The sequence below is a fragment of the Nerophis ophidion genome, unplaced genomic scaffold (genome assembly GCF_033978795.1).
Source record: "Nerophis ophidion isolate RoL-2023_Sa unplaced genomic scaffold, RoL_Noph_v1.0 HiC_scaffold_33, whole genome shotgun sequence".
Classification (NCBI taxonomy): domain Eukaryota; kingdom Metazoa; phylum Chordata; class Actinopteri; order Syngnathiformes; family Syngnathidae; genus Nerophis; species Nerophis ophidion.
Genome location: NW_026906955.1, coordinates 25,001 through 40,701, shown reverse-complemented (window position 1 = coordinate 40,701; position 15,701 = coordinate 25,001). Strand labels below are relative to the sequence as shown.

The 15,701-nt window shown below is 38.3% G+C and overlaps 1 protein-coding gene and 1 non-coding gene across 4 annotated transcripts in view; both read left to right on the top strand.

Annotated features, from left to right (window-relative positions):
* Nucleotides 1-15,322, top strand: part of LOC133546586 (oocyte zinc finger protein XlCOF22-like) — a 32,570-nt gene extending 17,248 nt beyond the window's left edge. Inside the window, exons 1-2 of one of the 3 annotated variants that reach the window (XM_061892366.1) lie at nt 7,759-8,264; nt 13,684-15,322. In XM_061892366.1, coding sequence (XP_061748350.1) covers nt 8,078-8,264; nt 13,684-14,492 — 996 coding nt within the window. In that variant the 5' untranslated portion in view covers nt 7,759-8,077 and the 3' untranslated portion in view covers nt 14,493-15,322. Of the gene's footprint in view, nt 1-7,758; nt 8,265-10,324; nt 10,480-13,683 lie in introns of those variants that run through there. The other 2 variants (XM_061892367.1, XM_061892365.1) reach the window with 2 other exon arrangements.
* On the top strand, nt 4,109-4,181 carry trnak-uuu (transfer RNA lysine (anticodon UUU)). The gene has a single exon. It is a non-coding gene; the product is annotated as a tRNA-Lys (tRNA).
* Nucleotides 15,323-15,701: the final 379 nt, after the last annotated feature.

Below are 15,701 nucleotides of genomic sequence, written 5' to 3'. Positions count from 1 at the left end.
AGCTGTAACAAACCATCCAGACTGATAATGTGTTTGCTTCCCTGTTCATGTTCATAGACAGAATAGTCACAACTACTTTGAATGCTAGTGACCAAGCCCCAACATGTTTTACTCTAACAAGAGGAAGCCGTGCTCAGGCAAGATTTGTTTTGTTTCACCTTTTTCCTCATCCACTTTATTCTGATTGAATGTCCCGAGTATACCAACAGATACATCTTCCAGTTATCTATTCACAATAAAAAAGACAACTTATGCATGTTCCAGTTAGTAGATATTTATTTTAAAAGCAAAAAAACAGTCCCTAAGAAATGGTACTGACTTTTGTTTCAGTTCAATTGACAAATAACAACAAGATAGACAGAAGTTGAAACTAGAATCTTCTCATCTGTAAACTCGAATCCTCTGATCCGTAGTCAGACGCGTTATCCATTGCACCACTAGCCCTATGTGAAGCCTGATTTTACTGTAGTACAAGTTGTATATCGTAAACATCTTAGGCCAAAGGAACACACAGTTTACATTAGGCTTACTACCAAAACAGGGCTTTACTGACTGCTTATGTTGGACTTTAAAATCTAGTGACCTTCTATTTGTTGCAGCTTGGGCCTTCACCAGCTCTACCTGTTGCAGCTAACCTCCACTAAAAATTGAAGTAAAATGCTTCTGGCAAGGGCTACACGGTGGAAGAGGGGTTAGTGCGTCTGCCTCACAATACGAAGGTCCTGCAGTCCTGGGTTCAATCCCAGGCTCGGGATCTTTCTGTGTGGAGTTTGCATGTTCTCCCCGTGAATGCGTGGGTTCCCTCCGGATACTCCGGCTTCCTCCCACCTCCAAAGACATGCACCTGAGGATAGGTTGATTGGCAACACTAAATTGGCCCTAGATTGTGAATGTTGTCTGTCTATCTGTGTTGGCCATGCGATGAGGTGGTGACTTGTCCAGGGTGTACCCCGCCTTCCGCCCGATTGTAGCTGAGATAGGCGCCAACGCCCCCCGCGACCCCAAAAGGGAATAAGCGGTAGAAAATGGATGGATGGATAATTGCCACCTTGTCACTGAACATGCTGACTGATTCACCTTCACCTTCACCTTCACGCCGATAATATAATCATAATGAGGGACTTTAATATCCATATGAATACCCCATCGGACCCACCGTGCGTAGCGCTCCAGACTGTAATTGATAGCTGTGGTCTCACACAAATAGTAAATGAACCCACGCATCGAAACGGTAATACGATAGACCTAGTGCTTGTCAGGGGTATCACCGTCTCCAAAGTTACGATACTCCCGTATACTAAAGTATTGTCCGATCATTACCTTATAAAATTCGAGGTTCAGACGCATGTTCGTCAAACTAATAATAATAATAACTGCTATAGCAGCCGCAACATTAATACAGCCACAACGACAACTCTTGCTGACCTACTGCCCTCGGTAATGGCACCATTCCCAAAGTATGTGGGCTCTATTGATAACCTCACTAACAACTTTAACGACACCCTGCGCGAAACCATTGATAACATAGCACCGCTAAAGTTAAAAAAGGCTCCAAAAAAGCGCACCCTGTGGTTTACAGAAGAAACTAGAGCTCAGAAATTATTATGTAGAAAGCTGGAACGCAAATGGCGCACGACTAAACTTGAGGTGCACCATCAAGCATGGAGTGATGGTTTAATAACTTATAAACGCATGCTTACCTTAGCTAAAGCTAAATATTACTCAAATCTCATCCACCGTAATAAAAACGATCCTAAATTTTTGTTTTGTACGGTAGCATCGCTAACCCAACAAGGGACTCCTTCCAGTAGCTCCACCCACTCAGCTGATGACTTTATGCAATTCTTTAGTAAGAAAATTGAAGTCATTAGAAAGGAGATTAAAGACAATGCGTCCCAGCTACAACGGGGTTCTATTAACACTGACACGATGGTATATACGGCGGATACTGCCCTCCAAAATAGTTTCTATCGTTCTCTCGTTTTGAGGAAATAACATTAGAGGAATTGTTACAACGTATAAATGGAATAAAACAGACAACATGCTTACTTGACCCTCTTCCTGGGAAACTGATCAAGGAGCTCTTTGTATTATTAGGTCCATCAGTGCTAAATATTATAAACTTATCACTCTCCTCGGGCACTGTTCCCCTAGCATTCAAAAAAGCGGTTATTCATCCTCTTCTTAAAAGACCTAACCTCGATCCTGACCTCATGGTGAACTACCGACCGGTGTCTCACCTTCCCTTTATTTAAAAAATCCTTGAAAAAATTTTTGCGGAGCAGTTAAATTAACACTTAGCGTCTAACAATCTATGTGAAACCTTTCAATCCGGTTTCAGGGCAAATCACTCCACGGAGACAGCCCTCGCAAAAATGACTAATGATCTATTGCTAACGATGGATTCTGATGCGTCATCTATGTTGCTGCTCCTCGATCTTAGCGCTGCTTTCGATACCGTCGATCATAATATTTTATTAGAACGTATCAAAACACGAATTGGTATGTCAGACTTAGCCCTGTCTTGGTTTAACTCTTATCTTACTGATAGGATGCAGTGTGTCTCCCATAACAATGTGACCTCGGACTACGTTAAGGTAACGTGTGGAGTTCCCCAGGGTTCGGTCCTTGGCCCTGCACTCCTCAGCATCTACATGCTGCCGCTAGGTGACATCATACGCAAATACGGTGTTAGCTGTCACTGTTATGCTGATGACACCCAACTCTACATGCCCCTAAAGCTGACCAACACGCCGGATTGTAGTCAGCTGGAGGCGTGTCTTAATGAAATTAAACATTGGATGTCCGCTAACTTTTTGCAACTCAACGCCAAAAAAACGGAAATGCTGATTATCGGTCCTGCTAGACACCGAACTCTATTTAATAATACAACTCTAACATTTGACAACCAAACAATTAAACAAGGCGACACGGTAAAGAATCTGGGTATTATCTTCGACCCAACTCTCTCCTTTGAGGCACACATTAAAAGCGTTACTAAAACGGCCTTCTTTCATCTCCGTAATATCGCTAAAATTCGCTCCATTCTGTCCACTAAAGACGCTGAGATCATTATCCATGCGTTTGTTACGTCTCGTCTCGATTACTGTAACGTATTATTTTCGGGTCTCCCCATGTCTAGCATTAAAAGATTACAGTTGGTACAAAATGCGGCTGCTAGACTTTTGACAAGAACAAGAAAGTTTGATCACATTCCGCCTGTACTGGCTCACCTGCACTGGCTTCCTGTGCACTTAAGATGTGACTTTAAGGTTTTACTACTTACGTATAAAATACTACACGGTTTAGCTCCATCCTATCTTGCCGATTGTATTGTACCATATGTCCCGGCAAGAAATCTGCGTTCAAAGGACTCCGGCTTGTTAGTGATTCCCAAACCCCAAAAAAAGTCTGCGGGCTATAGAGCGTTTTCCGTTCGGGCTCCAGTACTCTGGAATACCCTCCCGGTAACAGTTCGAGATGCCACCTCAGTAGAAGCATTTAAGTCTCACCTTAAAACTCATTTGTATACTCTAGCCTTTAAATAGACTCCCTTTTTAGACCAGTTGATCTGCCGCTTCTTTTCTTTTTCTTCTATGTCCCACTCTCCCTTGTGGAGGGGGTCCGGTCCGATCCGGTGGCCATGTACTGCTTGCCTGTGTATCGGATGGGGACATCTCTGCGCTGCTGATCCCCCTCCGCTTGGGATGGTTTCCTGCTGGCTCCGCTGTGAACGGGACTCTCGCTGCTGTGTTGGATCCGCTTTGGACTGGACTCTCGCGACTGTGTTGGATCCATTGTGGATTGAACTTTCACAGTATCATGTTAGACCCGCTCGACATCCATTGCTTTCCTCCTCTCTAAGGTTCTCATAGTCATTATTGTCACCGACGTCCCACTGGGTCATTATTGTCACCGATGTCCCACTGGGTGTGAGTTTTCCTTGCCCTTATGTGGGCCTACCGAGGATGTCGTGGTGGTTTGTGCAGCCCTTTGAGACACTAGTGATTTAGGGCTATATAAGTAAACATTGATTGATTGATTGATTGACCCGAGATTGCCAATATGGATGATATCTCAGATGTTGGGAAAATCAGCATTGACAAGGTCCTGGGTAGCTCAGTTGGCAGAGCATCAGACTTTTAATTTGAGGGTCCAGGGTTCAAGTCCCTGTTCAAGTGGCTGATGTTAACCTCTTTACACTTCTTAAAATACATCCCTTTGCCCCGTGGTAGCAGTCCTTGTACCTGTATTAAATTTGAACAGTTTTCAACAGTGATTGCTTTTTCTCTATTTCATTTGAAAAACTGAAACCAAAAACCTCCCTCACATCCACTTTAGTTCAGGTGGGAGAGCGTTAATGTGATCATTTGAAGGATTAAACGCAATACTTTAAAGTCAAATTGTTAGACAGTGTAACTGTATGGAAAAAGTTGTAGTTAATATTTTGCTGTAGGTGTGTTAGATGCACCCTCACATCACACTGAGCACAGCTTTATTACTCTCAGTTTCAAGTTATACAGTCCAAGACAAACCCTTAAGACAACAAATTTGTGTTTGAAACAGCCCGATGAAAGCGTCAGTTAAATACCAAACATTGGCATGAGGAAAGATACACCGTTAAACAAAATAACAGTTCTTGGAGCCTATTTATATTTATTTATTAAGTGTTTTGACAATGGAATCCAATGCCAATGATGATGTTGATTATTGGATGTTTAGATGAATTATTATCGTGTTCAGCTGCTCACACTCCTCCTGGTGAGCCACTTCCTCCTCCTATAATTAAGAAGACAGCACAGCTGGGCGCTGCCTTGGTCTGTCCGTCATGCTGAAGGAGTGAGGAGTGATATAGTTTGTTTACACTAAATAAGTTATTTCCATTATATAGAAAGTCAACCACGGAGAAATTGTTTCGTTTGAGAAAATAAATGATCAACATTTTGAATCTGGAAGTATCTTATTGAAGAATTTAGTGCGTCATAAACCTCCTCCTCAAGGCAACTCTGCAATCTTTATTTTTATTTTTTTGTAACTTTTTGGAACAACAGAATAGCCGTAACAACGGTTGTCCAAATTAAAAATGACGGAAAGTTGTGTGACAACTGATGCTAAGATTCCTGGCAGCAAGCTTAAGGTTTATGGTATTTATAAATGTTGTTTTTTAAAAATAGAATCAAACTACAGGCTAGTCTTTCAGCAACTGTCATCCAACACAATTCATGATGCATGATCTCAATGCCGGTCCTAAATGAGCAATGGAGAGCTAGTCTGGCAGCTCTGTTTTGGGTAAGCTGGATTTGATTTAGATCTCGTTTAGATGCATTAGAGCAGATTGCTGGGCAGGAGTCAAGATGAGACAATACAAGGGATTGTATCATTTGCTTCATAGTTGTGTTAGTTCAAAAATAGACACTTCTTCTTATGATTGAAATGCTTCTGCTCATTTTTGTTACTATTTTTTGAAGTTTTGCTTCTGAGTATGTATGTTATTTTTTATTGAACAATTAAACATACATAAACAATGTATAGACACATTAAAGGCCTACTGAAAGCCACTACTAGCCACCACACAGTCTGATAGTTTATATATCAATGATGGAATATTAACATTGCAACACATGCCAATACGGCCTTTTTAGTTTACTAATGAGCAATTCGACATTTCCCGGGAGTTTTTTCATGAAAACCTCGCTTAATGATGACGTGTACGCGTGACGTCACGGGCTGTTAGGAAATATGAGCGCTGCACACACACACACACAGCTAGAAGTTGTCTGCTTTAATCGCATAATTACACAATATTTTGGAGATTTGTGTTGCTGAATCTTTTGCAATTTGTTCAATTAATATTGGAGAAGTCAAAGTAGAAAGATGGAGTTGGGAAGCTTTAGCCTTTAGCCACACAAACACACGGTGATTCCTTGTTTAAAATTCCCGGAGGTGAAACTTTACTATGGATCAGAGCGCTTTCAAGCGAACATGGATCCCGACCGAATGTCAACCAGCAGGTTTCGGTGAGAAAATTGTGGTAAAAAGTCGCATCTTATTGGAGATCAGCTGAGCTTGTGCCGTCCATAAAGCTGCCGTCGACTCCTCTGAGAGACTGGTGTCAAGACACCCGTGGAGACACACCTCCGACTATTCAGCACTGTTAAACTCACTAAAACACTAGCAACACAATAGAAAGATAAGGGATTTCCTAGAATTATCCTAGTAAATGTGTCTAAAAACATCTGAATCCGTCCCAATGCAATCGCCTTTTTTTTTTTTAACTTGTTTTTTTTTTTCTAGTCCGTCGCTATCAATATCCTCAAATACAAATCTTTCATCCCCGCTCAAATTAATGGGGAAATTGTCTTTTTCTCGGTCCGAATAGCATTTTTTGTTGGAGGCTCCCAATAAAAACAATGTGAGGATGTGAGGAGCCATCAACATGTGACGTCATCGTATGCGACTTCCGGTAGTGGCAAGGCTTTTCTGTTAGCACCGAAAGTTGCGAACTTTATTGTGGATGTTCTCTACTAAATCCTTTCAGCAAAAATATGGCAATATCGCGAAATGATCAAGTATGGCACATAGAATGGACCTACTATCCCTGTTTGAATAAGAATATCTCATTTCAGGTACTTTCAATACAATTGGAGTCAATGTTTTTTCAATATTTTCAAACATCACATTAAATCCAATCCTCCAATAAACAAAACCCGTTCAAATAAAAGTAAATATGAGACCATTTGAAAAAGATTAAAATAAAAAAATATATAAATAAATAAACTTACACCTGCTTATTTAAAACCACTTAAATAATTCCAATAAATATAGTCATTTAAGGGCTTTTTCTATTTTTTACAATCTTCCAAGAATGAATTAATAAATTGAAATCATGAACACAAAGTGAGAATTTGGATTTAACGTAAAAAAGAGACTTTTGTGCATTAGAACTAATGTTTCACACTTTTTCAAAATTAAAATTAATTCATGACACGATAAATCCACGCATGCGCAAAGACTACATCACTTCCTGGACTTACGATTTGTTTTAATGACAGAGCTCCTGCGACATCACGTTCTGTGACATCTGAATGTTTTATTCATGTTTTTTTATATAAAAATACAGGACTGTCTCAGAGAATTAGAATATTGTGATAAAGTCCTTTATTTTCTGTAATGCAACTAAAAACATGAAAATGTTATACATTCTGGATTCATTGCACATCAACTGAAATATAGCAAGCCTTTTATTTTAATATTGCTGATTATGGCATACAGCTTTTTTACTTGGTCTGAGGAAATATTCAAATTTTTTGAGATACGACTTTTGAGTTTTCTTAAGCTGTATGCCATAATCAGCAATATTGAGATAATAAAAGGCTTGCAATATTTTAGTTGATGTGTAATGAATTCAGAATGTATGACATTTTCAAGTTTAGAAAATAAAGGACTTTATCACAATATAAAAGGGAACAACAATAAAAACACGTGGAAGGGTACATTTAAATAAATCAGGCAGTAATATCGCTACAATTTCTAGCACTTTCACTCTTGTCATTGCAATGAATGTCGCAGGGGGGCGCCACTGAACCCCAAAATAAAGCTTTGTTTGATATACTTTGAATTTACTTTTAGAAACAAAACACTCTTTTATATCACGTTGATATTCAAATAAATATTACGTAAAAGAAAAGCATGGTAACAGTGACAGCAGGCAATATCTTATATAGAGCTACCTCTTCGTCCACCCGGCTGTGACGTCATTCCCAGCTTCCGGGGTAAACGGAAGACATCAGAAAGAGCACATCGAAGGAGAAAGACGCTAATAAGTCAGTCCTATTATTTTTTCTCCAGTTTGAAATATTTACGTCGTATAAAATACATATTTGATTCTTTATTTAAGGATAAAGTGGTCTCGATGCGCTAGAAGCACTGTGCTGCTTCTCGTGCTATCTTTGCTTGTTAGTTAGCTTAGCTCGCTAGTTAGCTTAGCTTGTTAGCTGCTAACAGAAGACACAGAAGTTATCAACACATCGCTAAGTAGAGATCAAGTGTGAGAGTAAAGTGTTGTGATTGTGTGAAAATGTCTACATTACAAATGTTGAGAGCGTTGGTGGATCAGCGACTAACTGCTGCCGTTGAAGAAATATTTGTAGTGTTAGAAAGAACGATAGCAGAATACCAGGCGGAACTTTCTAGAACAAAAGAGGAAAACAATCAACTACTGGACGCTGTTTTCAAGAAACATCAAGTTGTGTTACACAGAACAGGTTTGTTTACTTATTACTCTCACATCTTTACTAACACTATATTTGAATAATTACAAGAAAATGACATTTACATTTTATAATATAATCAGGATGAACAGTGGTGGAACAAGTCAGAGCTGGGCCGGGGGCGGCCCCCATGACGGGGCCCCCTTAACTCAAATAATAAAGCTAATTCTAACATCGTTTTACAACATGCACATGCCTCTCTGGGTTTACCGCCAACAATCTTTAACCAGGTTTTAAAACTTTTTCCAGCCATTTTTGCTGACATTTGCATTTTCCTGACATGTATTTATTTTCTCACGTTCACCACAGCATCAGCCCGTTCACAGGATGTAGAAAAATTATCAATGGGGATCTGATTTTTTTTTTTTATTTTGCCTGTCTTTCACAATCCTTATGTAAGACAATAATATGTTTTTATTTTGTATGCATTCTAAGTTGGAAACAAACATTAGCAAAATCTTAACTATCCTAATTCTAACAATGGAGTCAATGGGATCACCTCTATTCCGCTCACTAAGCCCCCTAAATAAGAATGAGTTGATCAATATAATATACCCAGAAGTCTTTTTCTTAAATGCTATCCCTTTAAAACATGCTGTAAAAATGCATATCCTCTAGAAATATTCATTATAATAGCCACAAACTGGAGGGTATATTTTTTAATTAGGATAACATTTAAAACATTGTTTCAAGTTTTTATGGAATTTTCCAGGGTGTAGCCCACCTTCCGCCCCCCGTGATCCCAAAAGGGACAAGAGGTAGAAAATGGATGATGGATGGAAAAAGCACATCATGGAATGATATTTATATTCTTGAGATGCATGAAAGATAAATTTGAGTTAATGAAATATGGAGAATAGATTGTATTGTGCACCCTTTGTTTAAAAAGGGTACAGTTAGGGCTGGACCATTGTGGGAAAAATAATAATCGGCATTATTTTGATTGATATTGTAATCACAATTACACAATTATTCATTCATTTGAAAACACCAGTATTTGTTTTCATTACCAAAACTCAACTTTAAATATAGTTTAAAAAACGGATATGAGTTAGTAACAAATCAACCACAAGTAAAAAAAAATAGTTCACATAAATTTAAGTAAAAATGGCAATAAAAAAAGACAGTAAAATTTTGTTTTATGTTTTAATTGTTTTTAGTTCCATTTTTTACCTTTTACACTTTTTTTTTTACTACCATTTAAGTGTGTGCTTTTTTTGTCAAATAAAAATGTATACAATGTTTATTAATTAAATGCAGAATCTCTCACATTTATTGGTGAAATACATCGTTGGACAAATTTGACCCGTACTTTGGGTCAATGCATGGATAAGTTCATCATACTTGTGTGAGGTGCTTTTTTGAAACCTTTGTTAGCGCAGTCAGACCTATTATTGTGAGGGGGGAAGTGTGCTGCTGTTCTCAGCTCGAAGTGTGGAGGCCATTTGAGGCTGGTTAAAAAAAAAAAGGAGGGAGAGACTCAAGTTGCGACTGCTGTGCTGTTTGTACATTAATCCTACATGGATGATGTCGTTCACAACAACACAAGCAGATGAGATGTGTTGTGGATTATGGATTTTCCAACTTTAACTTCGTAGTTTAGTCGCTATTTCAAATGGGCGCCTCAAGGACGGGACGGTTGCATGTTTCACAGTAATAGTCGTTGTGACGTGTAGAGGACGAGGAAGTTTATTACCATTGTGGGGGAGTTTTCTGTGTCTACGTACCTTGGACACATCCGTACACCCACCGGAGTGACGCCACGCTCTCTCCGCCGTGTGTTTGAGGAGCCTGCAAAAGACTTGCACATACATGTAACAATCTTGTTCAATGAACAATACGGTTTGGTATAAACCTAAAAAAAAACAAAAAACAATACAACCATAAAGGAAAAAAGTTGGCTTCTGCGCCACTAGCTTAATGCTAACCTACAATGGACGACCACATTGATAGGCTAACAAAAATTAGCATTGCGATCGTTTTAAATTTGTACAAAGGTTTAACAAGTAATATTTTAGTTTAACAAAAGTGACATAAGACAACAGTCAACAGATGATTTGTTCTTCCATCCATCCATCTATTTTCCATCCGGGGGTCGCTGGAGCTTATCTCAGCTGCAATCAGGCAGGAGGTTGTCACGTTCGGAACACATTGTGATGCGTGGGGATGTCAACTCAAGATGCACGGGACCAGACAAGCAAGTTAGCAGGTAGGAGCTGGATTTAATATATAAATTAATAAAAGAACACTGATACAAAGGCAAAAGAAAGCATGTGCAACTCACCGGGAGCTAGGCTAAACGCTAACACTGAGTAAAAAGTCCACAGAAGCGCGTGTCGAGCGCACAGAAGCTAAGAAGGAACGTAGCAAGCCAGAACAGGACAAACTTAACCAAACGTGAGTGTTGCATAAAGCAAGTGAAGAACTCAGACCGAACAAAGGCAGGTATAAATACAGAAATGGTCATCAAAGACAGGTGTGCGCCGGGCGCCAGTGCAGTTGGAACAAATGAAGTCGCTATGGTGACCAATACAAACTAGGAAGTGCACTAACTAAAAATCGGAAGAATCAAACCATAAACAAGAAACACAAAAGACTCAAATATAGACAAAAGATGTGATCCAGGAATCGGATCACAACAGAGGTGGTGTACACCCTGGACAAGTCGCCACCTCATCGCAGGCATTTTTACTTACATACATATATTCACCAAACTGTGTAGAAACTAAACTTTGTACTACTAGGCCTTCATGCCCATCAAATCTTAAAACTCTGATTTAGTATGGGACATTATTGCCAAGTCTTCTTGTATCGCAAAATTGTGAAATTACATTTTTTCCACTCACAAAGACCCCAAACGTCCAGATTTTTAACCGCTGATTTGTATTTTTGATGTTCAGTTGGCCGAGCAGAGGAATTAGTTGTCACGACAGCAAACTGTGTCTTCTTCCATCACACCTTCAACCATCCTCCATTGCAGCAAATACATTACATTTCCTACAGGTATTATTATCACTGAAGGACTGTAGAACAAGGCTAAACATAGCTTGAAACATGAATAAGTAAGTGCTTAGTAATTTTTCCCATTCAAAATAATTTGGCTGTTTTTCAAACTTCCACCATTTCCACTTTTTTCAAGTGATTCAAATCATTCCATCTTCAACATGTTTCACTAAACCTGGACATTCAAACTATCATTTTTCCAAGTTCAAAACATTTTGAAGAATACCCAAAATTCACATTTTTTTCAATCCCTTTCTTCACCCTTTTTTGTGTCGACCACATTTTTCAACCCACTTCAACCGTTCCACCAGCAAATCATTCCTCTTAAAGAGGACAAAAAACAAAGTTGTTTTTTTCTCTGGAAAAATTCCTGGTTTTCCCAAAATTCCAGGAATTCTATCATACTATTTCTCAACAAAAAAAAGTTACTACTGACCGATTTGAAAAATTCCAACTCATTCAGAACATTCACATATTTTAGCATTTTCTAAAAGAATTCTGCTTTTCCCAAATTTCCAAAATTTTCATGAAATTGTCATTGAAAATAATGGTACATTTTTCAAAGTTCCCCAACTAAACATTTTTCATTTGATTCACACCGTTCCAACTTCAAACTGTTCAGCCTATTCGGTAATCACAGGGTTTCCTTGACAAATGCCAAAAATTGCCAGAATTCCACGTTTTGCGTGACATTTTTCCCCATTCAAAATGAATTAGCCATTTTTCAAAGTGCCACCATTTCCACATTTTTCAACCAATTCAAACAATTCCACCTGCAACATATTCCACTAATTCTGGAAATTGAAAATATAAAATTTTTCAACCCACTTCAACCGTTCCACCGCCAAATCATTTCTCTTAATCAGGACAGAAAACAAATGTGTTTTTTAAATTGGAAAAATCCCGGTTTTCCCGAAATTCAAGGAATTCCATAAAACCATTTCTCAATCAAAAATGTTACGACTTCAACATTTCTCAACCGATCTGAAAAATTCTAACACCAACCATTTCAACTCATTCAGAACATTCACATTTTTTAGCATTTGTGAAAAAATTCCTGCTTTCCCCGAAATTCTCCAAAATTTATATGAAATTCCTATTGAAAGGAATAAAATGAAAGTTCCACAACTCCCACATTTTTCATCTGATTCAAACCGTTCCAACTTCAAAATATTCAGTGTGTTCAGGAATTGTGTGCTCCCTTTCAACACTTATTAAAAGAAATTGTCTGGAATTCCCAGTTTTTAGGGACATTTTTCCCCATTTAAAAATAACTATCCATTTTTCAAATTTCCACAATTCCCACATGTTTCAAACCATTCTACCTTCAACACATTCAATTCATCCTGGAAATACAAACAACTAGTTTTCCACATTCGACAAATTTCCAGGAATTCCCAGTTTTTTCTAACCTTATTTCCAACCTTCTTTAGTGCAATGACTCCTTTCACATTGTTCAACCCATTTCAACCGTTCCACTGTCAAAACATTCCTCTGAGTCAGGACAAAAAAAGCATGTTGGTTTGAGAACTTGAAAAAATCCCAGTTTTCCCGAGATTCAAACTCTTCAACATTTAAACTATTCTTACATTCATCCTACATTCTGTCAACTTTTCAGTTCAGCTTCAGCATTGGAGCATTCAAACACAATTCTTTCAGGAATTTCTTCATCTACTTAATATTATTATAATAATTAGATGTAGCTTACCACATTGAGTGGGTGGACTGCATGAATGATGTCTTCTCAGTTCTCACTGCAACGCAATTTGAGTGTCTAGAAACACTTTAAATTAATTCAATATTACTATTATTAATAAGGTAAACAAGTTATCTTTTGAAGGAGTAGTCAGTAATCTGATTACTTCTTCCCAGTTTAACTGTGGTGACATTATCTAAATGAAAGCAAAACAGATGTCATCTTTTTTGGCCAACATGCTTGACCTCGAACAGTACAGTAGAAAATGGATGGATGGATGTTGACTATGCTCATGCTATTTTTAGAGCAGACATGTCTCTAAAGATGAATGTGAAAATGACAGTAATTATTGTCCACCAGCAGGGGGAGCTCATCACTAGTACTACTGCGTGGAGGCTGCCATGTGGTACATTATTTCCTGTGTGTGTATGACTTATTCAGAGAGAGAACAGCAAACTTTTACGTATGGCGTCTACCATTAAGGATTGCAGGAATGACTTTTAAGATGTTTTTATATGAATAAGGAGGATTGGTTGTTGGCCTGGAAAGGCATTCCCCTGAATGTCTTCTTCATGTGTCAGCTGGAAGTACCCTGACTGCTGTGAGGGGAAACTGATGAGATTGTGAGATCATATGTTGGTGCAGGACAATGTCTCATGTGACTGAGCAAAGCTGGACTTTTCTGAAGAATGTTTGTTTTGTCCTGTCCCGTAGATGTCGAAGAACATATTTTTCGTGAGCAGGAAGAGGAACCACAGTCCCCCCACATTAAAGAGGAAGTTGAGACGCCACAGACCCATAGTGTTAAACTGACCCTTCACATTAAAGGGCAAGCGGAGGACCCACTGAACTTACACATCAAAAATAAAGAGGAGGACCCACTGACCCCTCACATTAAACAGGAAGAGGAGTACCCACTGACCCCTTACTTCAAAGAGGAAGAGGAGGACCAAGAGCCGCCGCAGATTAAAGAGGAAGAGGAGGAAAAGGGCATCAGTCAGCCTAAATGGTTGGAGGAGTTCCCAGTGACTGGTGTCCCTGTGAAGAGTGAAGATGATGAGGTGAAAGGTGAAAGTGAGGAGAGGGGAGGGGGGGAGCCTCCAAGCAGCAGCTCAACACAACACATGACAACAGAAGCTGATGGAGACCACTGTGGAGGATCACAAGCAGACAAGCTCTTAGCTCCACTATCAGATAGTGAGGACACAACGTCACACTCTCCTGACACTGATGATGAAGACTCTAAAGATGATAAGACATGTCACACTGACAACACTCACTTCACATCTTCTCACTGTCACAAAACCTTTAAATACCATAGTCTTCTGAAAGTACACATGAGAACACACACTGGAGAAAAACCTTTTTCTTGTTCACTCTGTAGTAAAGGTTTTGCACAAAGTCACGATTTGAAAAGACACATGAGAACACACACTGGAGAAAAACCTTTTTCTTGTTCAATATGTGGTAAAGGTTTTACACAACGTCAAAATTTGAAAGTACACATGAGAACACACTGGTGAAAAAAACGTTTCTTGTTCAATCTGTGGTAAAGGTTTTGCACAAAGTAATAATTTGAAAAGACACAAGAGAACACACACTGGAGAAAAACCTTTTTCCTGTTCGACCTGTGGTAAAGGTTTTACAAGAAGTACATATGCGAAAGTACACACGAGAACACACACTGGTGAAAAATCACATTCCTGTTCAATCTGCAACAGAAGCTTTTGTTGACGATCAACCCTTGTAGCACACATGAGAAGACACCCAGGAGAGAAAGTGTTGAGTTGCAGTGTGTGTGGTGAAAGATTGTCTTCTAAGTACCAGTGTAAGAAACACAAGTGTGCTGGTGAGAACAGCAGCAGCAAATGAAACTGCAGGATTTGAAATAAACTGTCCAGACTTTCATTTTGACTTTCTAACAACATAAGCACATATAACATGTGTGACATTGTTGTTTGTCTAACAATCTGTTCAATATGCTTCTACATTTATAGATTAGACAGTTTGAAATATAAAAGTATTACTTATTTGTAGTTGTAATTGTTGATAATCCCATAGATTATCACCTTTATATGATATACATATGTACTGGTTCACATCTGAAACATCTTCTGGACCACTTCAGGAAGCATATTATTATTTACTTTATACATCATTTGAACAGTTGTCTTTTATACAATTTTAAAATGTGTGACTTTATGAATCATTTGTTGGGTCTCTATAATCCATTTTATTAATCATCTTTACTACTCTCTTTTGTAATATGATGATTGTGTTGTGATTTTTTTATACTTTAACTTAATATGTATGTACTTGTACGTTTATGCAATAAAAAGTGAGAGAAAATGGCTGAGTTGTTTGTGGAAGGATGTTTTGTTTTTACTAACATACATTTGTGGGTTAAAAAAAAAATCCCCACTATTGTGTTTTAAACATTCTTTACCTTTTTTTTTTCTTTCTTTCTTTTTTAACATCCCCAAAACAATATCAATCAAAGTTTGGAATGTCAGGCAAAAGCCAATATTGTACATCATCTCACAGAGCTTTATTTTGCATACATTCATGAAAAAAAAAAGTTTAATTTGTTTCCCTATCACAGAACGAACAAGTGTTGTCTTCAATTGCAAAACAACATCTTAAAAATTATTTTAAATTTTTTCCTTAAATTAACTCCTTGGCGTTTGGAAGAATGGAAACTTTCAAATTATGAGTTTTATTTTTTTGTTCCG